The 18,238-nt window shown below is 58.2% G+C and overlaps 1 protein-coding gene across 5 annotated transcripts in view; it reads right to left on the bottom strand.

Moving 5' to 3' along the window:
• Positions 1 to 18,238, bottom strand: part of AGAP3 (ArfGAP with GTPase domain, ankyrin repeat and PH domain 3) — a 238,193-nt gene that overhangs the window by 120,751 nt on the left and 99,204 nt on the right. For all 5 annotated transcript variants that reach the window (XM_043541881.1, XM_037891515.2, XM_037891516.2 and 2 more), the window contains exons 3-6: positions 10,637 to 10,724; positions 10,301 to 10,386; positions 8,977 to 9,118; positions 7,200 to 7,334 (exon numbers count right to left, since the gene is read on the bottom strand). In XM_043541881.1, coding sequence (XP_043397816.1) covers positions 7,200 to 7,334; positions 8,977 to 9,118; positions 10,301 to 10,386; positions 10,637 to 10,724 — 451 coding nt within the window. The remainder of the gene's footprint in view (positions 1 to 7,199; positions 7,335 to 8,976; positions 9,119 to 10,300; positions 10,387 to 10,636; positions 10,725 to 18,238) is intronic.

Genomic DNA, 18,238 nt, shown 5'->3' with positions numbered 1-18,238 from the left:
AGCTCTATTCACCTCTTGGACCTGATCCTGTGCTCCACTTAGGACTAAATCAAGAATTGCCTCTCCTCTTGTGGGTTCCAGGACCAGCTGCTCCAAGAGGCAGTCATTTAAGGTGTCAAGAAACTTTATCTCTGCATCCCATCCTGAGGTGACATGGACCCAGTCAATATGGTGATAGCTGAAATCCCCCAATATTATTGAGTTTCCTACATTAATGGCCTCTCTAATCAACCTGAGCATTTCACAGTCACTATCACCATCCTGGTCAGGTGGTCTTATGTTCTTACAATAGCGGAGAGATAACGAGGAGCACTGAATGGGGTCAGGTAGGGAGGGGCTGAGCAGCGATGTGGGGGGAGCAGGGACTAGCAGGACATGGAGAGACACATTGCTACGCACTCAGACAAGACCGTAACTGCTCCTTTATCCAACACTAAAGGCAGCTCTCCCCGAGCCAGCAGCATCGGGCCCCAGAGCACACGCTGCTTACCTGCTCTAGCTGGCTCCTCCTCCTCCTGCCAAACCCGCTTGGTCACTGTTTCTGCTACTGTGTCTGGATCCTGAGACTCACTAAACAGATCCTGGCACCCCAGCAAAATCTCAACCGCACCCCTTGTCCCTGTGCTCCCCATTTCACAGACCCAGCACTCTCTCCTCAGGATCCTGCGGTCTATGGCCGCAGCAACGCAGGGAGGCTTTGTGCTGTCCCGCTGCACCTCAGGCTGGCAGAAAATGACCACTGAGAATTCATTCCAGAGCTCCAGAGAGCTGAGGGGTCCCGCTGCTTCGCCCCTGCTACCCTGACCCTAACACACCAGAACCGACGACCCTTCCCTTCTCCACAGCTCTCCAGAGCCCAGAGCAGAGCAGAGTGAATTCAGCACAGCCTGACTCCCCGTTGCCTGCACATCGGCTACCACTAGCCGCACACTCAAAGGAAGGCCTCCGAGACATGTCAGCAACCGGAGTAGAAGGGAATCATCATCATTCAGGATGTTGATGCTAGCAAAATGGTGACAAAAATTGAGTTCCATGGCACCTGCAGAGCTATTGCACATGGAGGAGACCGTAGAAAACTTGACCCCTGCGCAGCAGAGTGAAGGAGGCAGACCAGACGGGTCACAGACTCATAAAGTTTAATCTTAGAAAGGACCATCAGATCATCTGACCTCCTGTGTCTGACGGATCATTCTGTTTCACCCAGTGACCCCTGCATTGAACCCAGCCATTGGCGCTTAGATAAAGCATCTTCCAGAAAGGCCCCTAGTCTGGATCTAGAGACATCCAGAAATGGAGAACTCACCACTTCCCTGGGGAGTCTGTTGCCGTGGTTAATCGCACTGTTAAAAATGTGTACCTCATTTCTAGTTTGAATGTGTCAGGTTTCAGCTTCCAGCCAGTGTTCTGCCTGTCTCCACTAGAGTATAGAGCCCTCTAGTGCCCAGGTACTTCTAGACTGTAATCAAGTCACCTCTCAGTCGTCTTTGTGAGAAGCTACACAAATTGAGCTCCTGGGGCCTCTCACTGCCAGGCATTTTCTCCAGCCCGCGAATCATTTCTCTCTCTTTTCTGAACCCTCTCCAGCTTTTCAACATCCTTTTAAAAATGTGGACACCAGAACTGGTTGCAGTGTTCCCATGTCAGTCTCACCAACACTGTACAGAGGTAACATCGCTTCCCTACTCCTATTCCCGTTTATACATGCAAAGATCGCACTAACGCTCTTGCCTAGCATCACGCTGGAAACTCATAAACTAAGTCCAGAAGAGACCACATCATCATCTAGTCTGATCTCCTCAGACACCAATCGTCAAGTCGTCCACACATTTTATCAGCAGTAATTTTATATGGACTTCCAGGTCGCTGATGAAAATGTTGACTAGCGTTGGGCCAAGTACCAATCCCTGTGGACCCCACCATTCAATGGTGACTCTCTATTGATAACTATATTTTAGATGTCAGCCAGCTCTTGATCCATCTGATGTGCACTTCACTGATACTGGATAGTGCTGATATTTTAATCAGAATGTCGCATGGTGGGCTGTAATGATTGGGCCTACAAATTAATCCTCATTGTAAATTCAACTGTAAGAAGTGACTGAAAGTTCACAAAATGTCACAATAAGCTAAAACTTTTGGTGGGAAAAGGTACAAAAGGGAGACAGAAAAACTGAATTAGTCCAAACAAAAAGCCTGCTGACATAACTCAAGGACTATGTTAAAAACATGTCTGGTAAACAAGACTGTGTGAGACCAAAAATCAGTGAACCAAAATTGGCATGTCAGCAATTAGGCCCAGCTGATGGACAAAACAATGAGAGGATGGGCTATTCCACCCACCACCTCCTTTTCAGGCCCTTAATGAAAGAGACTTTGGGGGGGGAAATTGGCAACTGGAGCATGCTCCATCCTCACGACTGCCTCCCCCACCCTCTGCTGGGACCCCAGACCATCTTCATCCTAATCCTGAGAGATGTGCTGGCCGGACTGGGCCACAGAGAGGGAGCCGGATGACCCCAGCGCCAGCTATTCCCGAATGCCACCTGCGATGTGAGACTTGGGCTCTCTCCCCCCCATCCCCCACGTGTCCTTCCCTTCCCAACCTCACTCCTTCTTTTTCAAAGCCCTCTCCTTTTTCCTTCTGTCTCACAGGAGTCCGGCTTGGCCGGCCAAAATGGGGTATTTTGCAACACGGCCACAGCCTGAGACCTGAAAGAGGCAGCTAAAAGCAATGGCCTGACAGCCTGTTCCTGGTACAAGTTTGCAAGGCCTCGGAGTGGCTGATCAGACCACGCACTGGCCCGTTTCTCCAGCAGGAGGAGGGTGCAAGTGAAAGTCGACAGCTAACTCAGAAGCTGCATTTTCTCTCTGTTTTCTTTTCTCTCCCCTTTCGTGTGTGTTTGCCTTGTTTTGTCTTCTAGGAAATGGGATCAGACTTTAGCAACAACAACCGCTCCAGCTCATCTATCTACCTACGTCTGTGTTCCGTTATTACCATCTGTGATACCATCTCAGTGACGGTCAAACAAGGATTCCTTCTAAAATCTCCCCACAGCTAAAGGGAAAGAGACAAGGAATGTTGTTAAAATGAGAGCCTGATTTAATACTTAACATTTCGGGTGCTGTAACTATCATTCCTTCTTTTCTGTGACTTTAATACAAGGTTAACAGGAGTTTTTAAGGGAGTGTTTGCCATGGTGCTAAGCAGGCTGCGGTCTCTGGATACCAAACCTCAAACCTTGTTTAAAGCTGTTTAATGTTGGACAGCGACTGGGTCATGCTTACACCTTACACCGTGTCCCAAGCCTCGGTTTGCCAGAAACTGGGAATGGGCGACAGGGGATGGATCACTGGATGATTCCCTGTTCTGTTCACTCCTCTGGGGCACCTGGCATTGGCCACTGTCGGAAGACAGGAGACTGGGCTAGATGGACCTTTGGTCTGACCCAGTAGGGCCGTTCGTATGTTCGGCCCACATAGTCCATCTAAATCCATACAAGAGGTACGAGGGGCTGCTCCACATGGAGACGCGGCGTGCGGCAGGCTGGAGTGTCAGTCTACAGCAGACTAGCCTGGCGCACGCTAACTGGCCAAGCAGGCCCTGCTGCCGTACAGTGCTGGTGCTGGCGTGCGCTCTGACCTACGGCCGTGTCAGCCCTCGGGGACGGAGAGGGCGCTGGGCAGCAGGCTAGGCTCCTCTAGATTTACACCCAGCGTGCTGCGCACTGAAGGCCTGTCTGCACGTACAGCGCTGCGGTGGCACCATTCAGCGCATCTGGCGAAAACACGCGATGCCGACGGGAGAGAGCTCCGCGAGCGGCAGGAGCCGTGCTGGCGGGAGAAGCTCTCCTGCTGACAGCACTGTGCACATCGGCACTTCTGGTGGTGTAACGCATGTCGCTCAGGGGGCGGCCTCGTCACACCCCAGTGACATCGGTTATGCCAACCTAGGCTACGTCTACGCTACAGCCTCCGCATGGACAAGCCCCAAGCCCTGCTCTGCGCTACCTGCTTCTGTCGGTAGAGCTATGTCACAAGGCGCTTATCACGATCTCGATGGGAGCGCTTCTCCTGCCCTCCTAGCTGCTGCCTCTCGGGGAGGTGGGACACCTACGCCAACCCCTCACCCATCGGCGGAGGAGCATCTTCATTGAGCGTGACGGGGCGGAGCTGCACCAGGGCAGCTTGTCAGTGGAGACAAAGCTTCACGTCAGCCGCCTTGCAGATGACAAGTCTCGTACTTACACAATCACCTTTATCAAGCAATCTTGGAATCTCATCCTAGAATGACACCAGGGGTGTTTGAGGAGACCTGTTTCCCATAAACCCATCTCGACTGGCATTAATGATATTCCTTCGATTTATCCAACGAATCCTGTCTCACTTTCCCCAGGACAGGTGCCAGGCTAATGGGCCATATCATCCCTCTTGCCTTTCTGAGTATTGGCACAACAGTGATACTCCTCCAGTCTCCTGGAACGTCCCCAGCATTCTAAGATTTGTTAAAAACTATCAACTGTGGGCCAGAGATCTCCTCAGCCAGCTCTGGTGGGACTGCTGGGTGCCTGTTATCTGGGCCTGCTGATCTGAACTTGTTTATCCCTAGCAGACATTGGCTACTAACGGAGCTAGGCAGGCCTGGCCAGTGCACCATGGGATGGTAGTGGGAGGACAGTTTGCACCCCGGGGCTATGAGACCAGTGATCCCCTTCCATCCTGGCCCTGCACTGGTGGAAGGGGAAGCAAATCTAACTCCCAGGGAGTGTGATCGCGCTGTGCAACGTGTAGACAAGTGTGCTCCGGGTATGTTAGTGCGAGCACACAGTGGTTAGTGTCACCTCTCTAGTGTCGGTAACGCTTCACCAGGCCTGCTCCTCTGCTGTCTGCCCCACTCGCTCCCGGCCCACAGCCATGTGCCCCGGGGCATTACTGCACCTTCTGGCTCAGCTGCCCTAGCACTGCGGTCACCAGCTCAGCTCCACGGCCGGGAGCCCTCATGCAGGTGATGCCCAGGCACCCGTGGGCGCCATAGGCACGGAGTCACAGACAGCCGCGCTCAGCGCGGTTAGCCTGCATCGGGGCTGAAGCACCAGGAGCCCCGACCCTCGCTACAACCCAGCACTCTCCACGCCCCATTCTGCTATTTCCTTCCAAGGCATCTCACCCCCTCTGGATCACTTCCCGGGCTTGACTGCGTTTGCTGCTCCTCCCGGCTGACCAACACCTCGCAGCGTCCTTCCAGATCACGACTGAAAACCCAGCCCCAGCACTTTGCCAACACTGCCCCCAAGCCCTCACAGCCCCAGGCGGGAGCTTAGGGTCACGGGCCCCACTTCACAGGCTGAGAGGTGAAGCAACTTGCCCAAAGGCAGTCAGTGTCTGTGCTGGGCTGGCAGCCTTGTGGCCCACACTGGACACCTTCTTCAACTCACCCCTTTGTTGCGGATCCGTATCTGCTGAACTGCCCTGCGGCCAGCCCTGGCCCAAGGCAGAGGGCCATCCCCCAGCTGATTTCAATGAATTTCCAAGTCAGATTTAGTGACACCAGGTACCAGACACTTCCCAGGAACCTGCTTCCCTCTGGATCCTGTCCAGAAACAACTTAGTTTGTCTGGCCAGATCTCCCCCTGCAAGCCCCTCCACACTGCTCACGCTCCAGGGGCTCACACCTACTCTCTCCCACTGTTCCAGAGAGAGGGTGAGACATGCAGGCAGGTGCCAGCTGTCACGGACACTTCACTCGGAGCTGAAGCTGGGGTGCACACTGGTGAGTCCCAAGTGCACGAATTGGCAGTGTCTGGTAAATTCAGTTAGCCAGTTCCCATAATCTCCCAGAACACACCTTGCCCAGGCCCACTGGCCTGTGTCGTCAGAGGACCCTTTATCCATGTTTCATCCAGGTCTCCACTACAACCTAACTGTCCAGACCTCCCCTTGACAGCTGGCTCTGGATCCCAGCCATTCTAGAGCCATCACTTCTGCCGCCCCCTCTTGGCCACATCATGCTCTCTCTAGGTCAGTCCACCCCACGTACCTGGACGACCCCTCGGTAGGAAGTCATTTAGCCTAATGGCAGTGAAGCAGTACGGCCAGGAGCAGTGTTTCCCGGGGCAGGGGGGGAGGGGGGGTGGTGTCAGCACCCCCCAGGAGTCCTAAAGCACTGAACGCTTGATTACCATCTAAAGCAAAGAAAATCTGGCTCCTCCCCTCCCTGCACACACGGCCTGTCAAGACCAAGTATTCCCTGCCAGCCTCCCAAAGGCGCACGATTCAATACCAGGGTTACCACTGCTACACTTCCTTCTCTTACTTCAATGGGTCCTGTCGCCGAGAAGGTGAATCCCCTAACCCTCAGCTCTTGGATAGCCCTTTCCCTGGAGCCCAGGAGGCTTTGCAGAGGGGGAGCAGGATCATTACCTATCTTACAAAAGGGGAAGGACTCACCCACAGTCAGTGGCAGAGTCAGCCGGGGCCCTGCCCACTAGACCACGCTTCCCTCTTCTAGGACCAAGCGAGAAAGAAATCAAGCCCGGGAGCAGGGGATTGCGTTCCTTGCAGCTCCACTTCAGCTGCCCTTTGCTCCAACAAGCCTCTCCCATGCCAGCAGTGCACTGTCCTTTCCAAACCTCCTTCCATGCCACCCTCTAGGCCTGCAGCCCCTTCCTTTGGGGGCACAGTTCTCCTCCCATTCCCCTGCACGCAGCTCCAGTCCATCCGGCCACACAGCCCTGTGCAGGCTGTCCCGCTGGGCTCGCAGCCAAGCTCACCCTGGAGAGACGGGGTGGGAAGGGAGAGCAGCCTTTGCAGCATCTCTCCCAAGGCAGGCTCCGGCTGCCAGCCCCTGGATCCCCTGCTCCGTGCAAGCAACAGCAGCAGCTTTCTACCCCAGCTGTTTCCGTGCTCTGTTCCCTTACTCGGGGCAGCTTCTCCGGCCAGCAGTTTGGCTAGTCCCCGTCCCACAGCATGTCTAGATACAAAGGATTCGACTGGATTTCCTCCCTGCCTCCCAGGACATTTGCAGTCACCCATTTCTCCAGCCTCGCACTCCCTTTGCCTAACACAGGCCCTCTGGGAGAGACAAGCACTCCAGCGAGCCAGTCACAGGTATCTGGGGCTGCAGGTGCCAGAGCCCCGTATCGGCCGGAGAGCGAGGGGGCAGGGACGGGCGCTGCGCGGCTCCGCCCCAGGGCTGCAGTTACCATCCTGGAAGACTCTCTCGACGTTCAGGCCATAGGTGGCGCAGGTCTCGTAGTACGTGCAACGCTTCAGATCGTTGGAGAGTTTGCGGGCCCGAGAGTCATCGATGACACGGGGATTCGTGGCACTGATCGCATCTGGAAACCAAAGAGAGGAAGAATTAGAAAACAGGTTTCCACGCCCCCATCCCACCCTAGAGCCCCCCAAAATACCAGGGTCCCAGCACATTCCCAGGGTCCCTCCAGCCCGAACCAGGGCTGAGATAACCAGCTCCAAAGCCCAGGCCCCTTCTGTCCCGGGCTGAGATAGCCAGGTTCCACAGCACGTCACTGGAAACCTGGCAGCCCTCGTCCTCCCCACCACGCCTGCCTCCAGATCCCCTGGTTCCACAACCCCCTCCGGGGGCCCGAGGCCTTGGGTCGGGAAGGTACCGTCCTCTCTGTGCTCCCCACCCCGCAGACACCACTGACAATTCTCCTCTAGCTTTAATTCCTTGTAGCCTAACCCTAGGAATTTCTGTACTCCCCTCCTTCATGGGGAACTTGCTCTTGCTGGCTTAGTCCACCCTCCTCAAGCACTGGGGCTCTGCTACAGCACCCCACTGCCACTCTCATGCCCAGAACAACCCCCCCAGCCCCTGGCAATCCCACTCCCCACCCGCCCCTGCCCTTCTCTCCACAGTCAAAGGCACACATCAAAGGCTTGTCCATGCCGAAGTCCTCCACCCCTCCCGTCTCCATCCCCCTGCCCGGCATGCGTGCTGGCTAATGTGTGTGGGACTCCTGCAAGGCAGGACTCGGCCTCATGGCTGCATGAAGCATCCTGTGTGAGGCAGAGGCAGTCACGCTAACGCCAGCTCTAGGCCACTGCAGTCTGAGAGGCGTTGCTACCACCAAGGCTTGAGAGCCCAAGCCGCAGCCTGAGCCACCATGCCCACAGGATCCCTGGAGCCCGCGAGCGTCAGGCCGGCTGCCAGGCTGGGACGCTGGCTGCCAGCTGCAGGCTAGCACGGACGTACCCCAGGCTCCTCGTTCGCCCCCTTCTGCTGCAGAACAGCCAGCTTCTGCCTTGTGCCCCCGATTCTGACCGAAGGGAAAGCTCCTCCCGGCTCAAATCCCCTGGCCAGCCCGGCCCATGGGAGCCCCCATGCACCCAGTCACCTTCCCCCGAGCCCACTGTGCCAGCCTGGGCAGGTCTGTCAAGACTCATCTGCTCCTCTGCACCTGGCACTGGCAGGACCTGGAGAAGTTTCCCCGCCCCCACCGCCTTCAGTCTCTGCCCAGGGCCCCGAGAGATTCATCCGCCTATCGCACCGGCCTTTGCTGGGCCATGCGGGCCTGCTTGGGCTGAGATCCTAGGCAAGCCCCTGGGTGCAGCCCTGAGACCCCCTCTCCACCCTCTGCCCGACTCCAACCTCCTGCAAGGGGTACTGGGATGCGTCGGGGGGCCACGCTTTGGGGTGGGTGTGGGGGGGGAGGTGCCAGGACGCCTCAGGGTGGCCCAGAGTGGGGGTGGGGGAGGTGGCCGGGACGCCTCAGGGTGGCCGGGGGGGGGGGGGGAGGGCGGGAGGGAGAGGCAACAGCTGGCACCGTGTGCCATGGTGTTTGATGTTCCCGGAGGGGTTGCCACCCCAGCGCAGGACAGGCTTGTTGGGGGGAGAGACTGGCCCTCCCAGAAGTGCAAGCCCAGCCCCACACGGAGTCCCTGTGAGCCCCTTCCAGGCATAGCCAGCCCTGGCACGCCGGGTGTCCCGGCAGCGCTCGCCCGGGTCCCCCTCACCTTGCGTCCCCACCAGGACCATGGGCACCTCGGCCGTGCTGCGGCAGCTGCAGAGCCGCAGGTAGTAATTATACACCGTCTGGAAGCTGATCTCGTCCTCCAGGCTGAAGACAAACACCACGGCGTCCACCCAGGCGGCGAACTGGGGGAGACACCGGTCATCAGCCCAGCGCCCGCCCCACTGAGCCCTGCCCTGCTCTCTGCACCCCTGGGCCTGCCCCACTGAGCCCCTGCCCTGCTCTCTGCACCCCTGGGCCTGCCCCACTGAGCCCTGCCCTGCTCTCTGCAGCCCCGCGCCGCCCCACTGAGCCCCTGCCCTGCTCTCTGCAGCCCCGCGCCACCCCACTGAGCCCCTGCCCTGCTCTCTGCAGCCCTGGGCCTGCCCCACTGAGCCCCTGCCCTGCTCTCTGCAGCCCAGCACCTGCCCCACTGAGCCCTGCCCTGCTCTCTGCAGCCCAGCACCTGCCCCACTGAGCCCCTGCCCTGCTCTCTGCAGCCCCGCACCTGCCCCACTGAGCCCCTGCCCTGCTCTCTGCAGCCCCGGGCCTGCCCCACTGAGCCCCTGCCCTGCTCTCTGCAGCCCCGGGCCTGCCCCACTGAGCCCCTGCCCCGCGCCCTGCAGCCCCGGGCCTGCCCCACTGAGCCCCTGCCCTGCTCTCTGCAGCCCCGGGCCTGCCCCACTGAGCCCCTGCCCCGCGCCCTGCAGCCCCGCGCCGCCCCACTGAGCCCCTGCCCTGCTCTCTGCATCCCTGGGCCTGCCCCACTGAGCCCCTGCCCTGCTCTCTGCAGCCCCGGGCCTGCCCCACTGAGCCCCTGCCCCGCGCCCTGCAGCCCCGCACCTGCCCCACTGAGCCCCTGCCCTGCTCTCTGCAGCCCCGCACCTGCCCCACTGAGCCCCTGCCCTGCTCTCTGCAGCCCCGCACCTGCCCCACTGAGCCCCTGCCCTGCTCTCTGCAGCCCTGGGCCTGCCCCACTGAGCCCCTGCCCTGCTCTCTGCAGCCCTGGGCCTGCCCCACTGAGCCCCTGCCCCATGCCCTACAGCCCCGCTCCCGACAGCCCAGCGCCCCTCACACCACACTGGGGTCAGCACTGACTGGGGGGAGAGCGCCCCGTGCTGACCCCACCATCCACTCCCTGCAGTTTTTAAGTGCTTCCTGGTCTCCCATCCAACCCTGTTGTGAGACACAAACCCCTGACGCCTCTTCCCGGACTGACGGCCAGCAGCCTCCTCTCCTTCCCCAGGAGCTCCCCACTCCTTCCCCAGGAGCACTCTACTCCTTCCCCAGGGCTCTCAAGGGGCAGGACTAGTGCGGGGGGATCTTACCTGGAGCTCGGGGGGGCCCCCTTCATCTCGAATCAGCAACAGGTAACTCTGACCATCCACTACGATCTCCTTCTTAAACCGGCCCCCTGGGGACAAGGCAAAGCAGTGCACTGAGCCAGGGTCGGGGGGAATGGAGGGCGCACACCTCCAGGGACACACCTGATGAAAGGCAGCCAGGTGGGCAGGCGCCTGGGGGCAGCTGTGAGGCTGGCATTGCCCAGAGAGAAGTCTAGCTGGGGGGTCACGTCTTAAGCCAGGGACTAGGAGTCAGAGCCCATCTTCCCCCGCCCAGAGCTCAGCATGGGGACAGCCCCCAGGAGGGCAAGAGGCCCTTACCTTCTGGGGACTCCTCCTGCACGTACGTGCCAGTCAGGTAGCGATGCACCAAGGCCGACTTGCCGCTGGACAGGTTCCCCACGATGCCCTGCAACACAAATGTGCGTGAAAGCGCCCTGCCCCCTCCGTGCTAATCGACATGGGGCCAGCACACCAGCCAAGCCAGTGTGGGTGACACACACTTACTGCTGGGGCAGCAAGGCCCACCTCAGAGGGCCCAGGCACCGCACCCCCCAGCTTGCCATCCAGGGGATTCATGGTTCGCCAGGCGGAGCAGGGAGCATCTTGAACTGGATGGGAGCGAAGAGCAGATGCTGGAGCCCTGCTGGCTCGAGAGAGGGTGGCTGAACGCAAGGGGGCTTCCCTTTGTACCGCAGAACAGCTACAGCTACAACCATGGAGGCCCAGCACCAGCCACCCCTCTACCAGCCCCCGATCTCCCGTTGCTTGGATGGACACCTCTGCTGACCCACAGGGAAGGAGACCCTTCTCCCAGCCCACACACCAACCTCCCAAGGGCCACACAACCGGTCACACAGCTCCTGATGCACAGAAAGAGAGAAAGCGTCTGGCTTTGGGTTTGGCCACAGCTGCTACCTGGGATCCCAGCAAAGGGGTGTAAGATCTGCCCTTTCTCCGCCAGCAGCAGAGCACACATTTACAAGTGGGGCTGGCCGCGCTGCCTAGAGCTACGGTTGCCTGACACGACCCGCCATAAGCCCGTTTCCCGTTGCTAATGACTTTGCCAGACTTGAGCTGTATGGGCTGAGATTTGCCAAGTCAGTGCCTGCTTCTGGCTGGCTCATTCAGGGCGTCTCCGTAATGCGGTTCTTTCGGAGAGCAAGCTCAGCTGCCAACAGGTAAAGCCATTTCTCTACAGAGCTCTCGTGCCTCCGGGGGCTGCAGCAGGTACTAGAAAGCTGGCAAGAGGATAATCCGGGGGTCAGGGAGGCACCTTCCGCTGTCTCTGGGAAAACCCGGTCAGAGGTGGCCAAGTTCTAACCTGCAGAGCAGACAGTCCCCAACAGCACATGTCCAGCGCAGCTGGGTGTTGGCTTGCGCCTTCCTTTTCTGGGCACGCTCCTCCTGCCCCGCTGAACCCTCCGCATTGCCCACAGAACAGCGCCCCACATAAAGACAAAATGGACCCTTCCCCTGCTGTACTCCCTCATCTGGCCTACGGAAAGCAGCACTTGGCAAGGAGCCAGGAGAAGGAGCGCTCTTACCTCACCGCTTCTCCTAAGCGCTGTTCACTCCGTGCACCTCCCTTGCTGCTGACCAAGGCCTCGGTGCCCCACACTGGGAAGCAGGCCAGTATCAGCCTGCTGCTTTGCAGAGCTGGGAGCGTAACACAGCGTGTAACGGAGCAGACCCAAGTCTCAGCTGCTTGAGGTTAAGATTTTGTCAGGAGTACTTTTAGTAAAAGTCACGGACAGGTTGTGGGTAACAAACAAAAAGTCACGGAAGCCTGTGATGTGTCCTTGACCTTTACTAAAAATACCTGGGGACGGGACACTAAAAGTCAGAGCCCTGCCGGGGGCTGACTGCTGGCCGCTGCTCCTGCCCCAGCCACTGCTCCTGTGCTGGAGGCTGACCCAGCCCAGTTGCTGCTTTGGGCCCGGGGGCTGCACCTGCAGCGGGGGCTGACCCAGCCCCGCCACAGCTCCTGCCCTAGTCTGCTACTCCTGGGCAGGGGCTGACAGTTGCTCCAGCCTCACCGCTGCGGCCGGCTGAAACCGAAGAAGTCATTAAGGTCCATTAAAGTCACAGAATCTGTGACCTCTGTGACAGAATCGGATCCTTAGCCACGCTGCCTCGCAGAAAGAACCTGCATATCTTTGGCCTTAGCCATGCGTCTGTAAAGTGAGGCTACTCATGTATAAATAACCCAGTGTGTTTTGCATCCTCCTCTAGTGGCTTCTTCACAGAGGATATAACCTTATAGCCTTGGCTGGGATGATCTGATTGGGGATTGGTCCTGCTTTGAGCAGGGGGTTGGACTAGATGGCCTCCTGAGGTCCCTTCCAACCCTGATATTCTATGATTCTATGAATCTACCACTGCTGTTAGCGAATGTAGTTCCTCTGTTAGCTCAAGTGGCAGAGGTTTGCACTGCACCCAGAAATTCTGAGTTCAAACCCTGCTGGTGACTGCGGCAAAGATGCTTACAGTTGCATATGAATGAATTTTTCCCTCAATTTTTCTTTTTTCAAAATAAGTGCTAGGAAATTCCATCTCCATAGCTAGGAAAGCCGTGCACAGAACGAGGCATGGTCCTGTGGGAAACGTGGCATATGATCACCCAAACAAACTCTCTGCCATAGTAGACCTCCCAGGGACGAGGGAAGGCTCATTTCTGGCATTTCCGAACTCCCAAGTGCTCAGCTTGGTAAACTTGGTCACATTCTTTCCTGACAGGTTTGTGTGTGGACGGATAAATACAGCATCAAGGTGCTGCTCCACATCGTCCCTCCCCACCCACTGTGAGCCCAAACAGGCCTCACACTTGGAAGAACGGACGACCTGATAAATCTGGCTCAGGGTAACTCTGCAGGACGGGGTATGACATTAAGCACATTAAGCTTAGTTTGTGTTTTTTGTTTATTATGCTAGGTTATCTGCTTTGCTAGATGTCACGGAGTCCCTGGGCAATGCTCTGGAACTGCTCCCTACGAAGCCAGTCAGGACTCTGGGGACGCCTCCTCTCCCCAGGGCAAGAAGCTTGCACAACTTCCACCTTCCTGGGGCTGACCTCGGAGCATTCAGCATCCACGTCCACACTGTGCACTTCCCACCGTGAGTCCTCACAGGCGGGGCTCCTGGGGAAGCCAGAGGGTCCTGCCCCCAACTCCGCAGTCAGACGGGACTCTCAGCCAGCCAGTAACACTGAAGGTTTATTAGATGACAGGAACATGGTCTAACACAGAGCTTGTAGGTACAGAGAACAGGACCCCACAGTCAGGTCCGTCTTGGGGGGCAGGGAGGCCAGAGCCCGGATCTGGGCCTCCCTCCATTTCCCCAGCCAGCTCCAAACCGAAACTCTCCAGCCTCTCCTCTCACCTCTGTCTCTTTCCCGGGCCAGGAGGCCACCTGATCTCTTTGTTCTCCAACACCTTAGTTGGCACCTTGCAGAGGAGGGGCCCAGGCCATCAGCTGCCAGGAGACAGGGTGTCGGCCATTCTCTGTGCAGAATCACACTGGCCCCCCTAGGGCTCTGCAACAATCACACACCTTGAGGCCCCCACCTTGAGACTTAAGAACTGTATAGGGGAAACTGAGGCACTCACACAGTATTCAGAGGAAACATTAAGAACATTCCCACTTCGTCACATCTCTCCCCCCTTCGAGACTGAACTGAGCGAGGTCACTTTAGCCGGTGACCTGGGGAAGTTCGAACCCACCAACGTTCCCATGGATGCCCCAGCATCTCTCCCATTCCTTGGTGGGAGTTACACCAGGCCCCTCCAGCTTCACACCCTCCCTTAGGTCAGGTGTGCTTGATGGCACTCGCAGGCCGCATGTGGGAAGGTTTATGCGGCCCGCGCCCTTTTGCCACCCCAATACCCCTGGGATTCAAACTGGGATTGGGATTTCTCCCAGTGCTCCAGTCTGGAGGGCTGCGATTCGGGCTCTTTTGCTTAAGAGCCCCCATCTTGACCTTGGCCAGCTCTGGTCTAGGGCAGCCGCTCCCCACCTTGTGGCCCAGGTACGACACCTCTGCCATCCCCACCTTACACCTTCCAGCTTTTACCGTCAGTCCTGCCTCCTTGGGGCAACCCAGCCCCCTCTTCACCTGGGACACATGTTCCTCCCAGGCCTGGCTAAGATATCCTCAACGTATGCCAGGGCCAAGTTCTCCACCCCCCTCAATAGCCGATCCACCCGGCGCTGGGAGGTGGCTGACACCCCCTTGAGGTCGAAAAGCAGGACCAGAGACCCCCCCTCTGTTGAAGATGGTCAGCAGCGCGTCTGCCCTGGTGTCTGCCTCGGTGGAGGACAGAGCCCCCGCCTCTGGGTAGCGGGGGGCGAGATCCATCACCCCCAGGATGTATTTCTTCCCTGACCGGGTCGCCTTGCTGAGGGGCCCCACTATGTCCATGGCCCCCTGTGATGGGCCGGGGTCTCAAGGGGTCACAGGACCTGCCGTGCCGCTGGGCCGCGTCCCAGACTCCGGGCCAGTCACAGTTCTGCAGCAGCCGCTGCCTGGGGCCTGGATCCCCTGGTGTCCCGAGAGGGGGACATCGTGGGCCAGGTACGACAGCTGGCGGCAACACTTCTGGGGCACCCCCAGCTGCCTCCTGATCCCCCACAGTTCTGCTTCCCCCGGGGGAGCCCCTTCCCGGTCCAGGAATCCCTTCTCCCACAGGAATCTGTCCCTGCAGACTTCCCCACGGGGATTTGCAGCCTGTGGCCAGCACGTTCCCTCAGCTCCTCCAAGGGGGGATCCTTCTGCAGCTCGGTCTGGAGTTCAGCTGCTGGGGGAGGGAGTGGGACCTGCTCCCTCTCACTGGCTGGGCCTGGGGTCACAGCCCCTCTGAGCCCTGTCCCTGGTCGCTCGCTCCCTGCGTGGGATCACTTCCCAGCAACGTCTCTGGACCAGGCAAAACTGGTTGGCAGCCGTCCTGCCCTGCCTGTGTCTCCCCCCTCAGCTGGGGTCTTATATCCCCCCCTTGCTCAGCGCTGCCCTTGCTGTCCCAGTGGGGGTAGGCAGCGAGCTCGCTGCTTTCCTCACTGCATCAGAGCCAGCGTGAGCCCCCTCTCCGGTGTGCAGGGGGGTGGGGAGCATCTCTCCATCCCACTCGGCCCCAGGGGGCTGCTTACAGACAGGTGGGTATCCTGAGCTTAGCAGCTCCTCCCCCCTGCCAGCCAGGTCATTTGCATTTTCACTGACCATTTCCCTCTCCGCCGATTGGTTCCCTGGATTCAAATTCAAATCCTCAGCCATTACAGGAGCAGGGCCTGGATCCTGTCCCAAAGAGATATAGTCATCCCCCAACAGCACTCACAGCTGATATCCTGGAGAACCCCAACAACTAGCCAGCCCGACCCCTCCTGGGTCTGCACAGGGATCTGGGCCATAGGCAGGGCGAGGGGCTTCATCCCTGGGACCTTCACCCAGGTCACACAGCCCCCCAGCACATGGGGGGGGGGTTGCACCACCTGGGGCCTGACAACAGTTCACTCTGTCCCAGGGTCTCACCACCCCAGGAATGTCTCCCCATTGACCATCACCTTCCGCTCCCACTGGGGGTCCGAGGGGCCTGAGCCCAGGAGACTCCACACAGACATATAGGTTGGAGTCAGGAGTGGGAGCCTGTCCACCTCCCCACCCATCTGGCTGATGGAGTCTATGGCCTTGGGACCCAGCAAGGGAGCTAGACACCGGGGCTGTTCTGCAGAGTCCCCCTGGTTCAAATCGCCAGCCTGCTCAAAGGCAGTGAGGTGGCATCCACATCCCCCCCTCCTTAACCAGGGGCAGCAATTTACTCTCGAGGTTCCCTGCGGAACTGGCCCCCCGGGGTCTATCCCCACTCACCCCAGGGAGGTCCCCTAGGCCTCTCCGCTCCACCATCGCCAGTTCATGCAGCTGCTGCTTCTGCAGCTCTTTCTTGGCCTCTCGCTGTCTCTCACTGTCCTCTTGGACTCAGCTCCAATCCTGTCCATCTCCGATCCCCGGATGGGGAACCCGATAGTGAAGGCCCCCGTCTGGTCGGGGACAGGAGTCTTGGGGATGCCTGGCTACCACTCCAGCTGCTCCCAGATCCTGCTGTAGCCCCACGTGGGTCAGGAGTCTGTTCCTTATAGCGGTCATCCTCCTCCAGCTGCTCGATTAACTGTGCTTTGGTGAACTTTCCAATGCGTAACCCTCTTTTCTTGCACAGGGTTACAATGTCCTTCTTAAGGAGACGGTAACAGGCCATCACTCTGCTGTTCCCAAGGTGTTGTGGACTCACAGGCCTGTGTGCTCTCAGCTCCCCACGGTTTCCAGGGAGAACCCCTAGTGTGCCAGCCCTTCTCGAGGTCACCACCTCTTTGCCAGGGTCGAGCTGCAGACTCCTTCGTTCCTGGAACAGCTCACCACAGTCTCCAGGGGGAACCCATCACTGCAATAGTCCTTTTTGCTGGTCACACTCTCCCTTAGCGTAGCTCCTTCACCCCCTGAAACAGCCCCTCTCTGAGCCTTCAGCACGCCTGGTCCTCGTTACTCCCCCTTCGTTTTACTGCTCCCCAGTCACTTACTGCAAGAAGCACCATTCACGGAGTGCAATGCATCCCACCTGTGTCACCAGTTGTCACGGAGTCCCCGGGCGATGCTCTGGAACTGCTCCCTACGAAGCCAGTCAGGACTCTGGGGATGCCTCCTCTCCCCAGGGCAAGAAGCTTGCACAACTTCCACCTTCCTGGGGCTGACCTCGGAGCATTCAGCATCCCCGTCCACACCGTGCACTTCCCACCGCGAGTCCGCACAGGCGGGGCTCCTGGGGAAGCCAGAGGGCCCTACCCCCCAACTCCACAGTCAGACGTGACTCTCAGCCAGCCAGTAACACTGAAGGTTTATTAGACGACAGGAACATGGTCCAAAACAGAGCTTGTAGGTACAGAGAACAGGACCCCTCAGTCAGGTCCGTCTTGGGGGCAGGGAGGTCAGAGCCCAAGTCTGGGCCTCCCTCCATTTCCCCAGCCAGCTCCAAACTGAAACTCTCCAGCCCCTCCTCTCACCTTTCCCGGGCCAGGAGGCCACCTGATCTCTTTGTTCTCCAACCCCTTCAGTTGGCACCTTGCAGAGGAGGGGCCCAGGCCATCAGTTGCCAGGAGACAGGGTGTCGGCCATTCTTTGTGCAGAATCACACTGGCCCCCTAGAGCTCTGCCACAATCACACCCCCTGATCCCACCACCTAGATACTTAAGAACTGCATAGGGAAAACTGAGGCACCCACACGGTGTTCAGAGAAAACATTAAGAACATTCCCACTTCGTCACACTTGGTAATCTGCTTTGATCTGTTTGCTACCCCTTATACTCACTTAAAATCTATCTTTTGTAGTTAATAAACTTGTTTTTGCTTTATCAGTGTGTGGGAATCATTACACAGGGGCAGACGGCTGTTGCGTATTCCTCTCCACATTGAGGGAGGGGGCGAATGTTATGAGCTTTCACTGTACAGTTCCCTGTGCAGTGCAAGACAGTATAATTCTGGGTTTATACTCCAGAGGGGGTGAGTGCCTGGGGAGCTGGAACTTGCCTTAACTGTAGCCTTCCTATGCAGGGGCTGGTCAGAGAGCCTGTGTATAACTGCAGCTGGGTGTGTCCCTACCTGTATGTGTGCTGGTGAATATGCAGGCTGGAGGGCTTTGTCATTTGTCACAGCAGTACAGTGTGAAAGAGAGCCCAGGCTGGTGCATCAGGGGGCTCAGCGGTACCCCAGTTCCAGGTGGTGCCCCGGGAGGAACCCATCACACCCATCCCATGCCCAGGCCAGTGTGACGAAGCGGGACTGTTCTTAATGTTTCCTCTGAATAGTGTGGGGGTGCCTCAGTTTCCCCTAGGCAGTTCTTAAGTATCTAGGTGGTGGGGTAAGGGTGTATGATCGATGCAGAGCC

The sequence above is a fragment of the Chelonia mydas genome, chromosome 2 (assembly GCF_015237465.2).
Source record: "Chelonia mydas isolate rCheMyd1 chromosome 2, rCheMyd1.pri.v2, whole genome shotgun sequence".
Taxonomy (NCBI): domain Eukaryota; kingdom Metazoa; phylum Chordata; order Testudines; family Cheloniidae; genus Chelonia; species Chelonia mydas.
The sequence above is the reverse complement of the archived record's forward strand: the minus strand, read 5'-3'. Positions and strand labels throughout refer to the sequence as shown.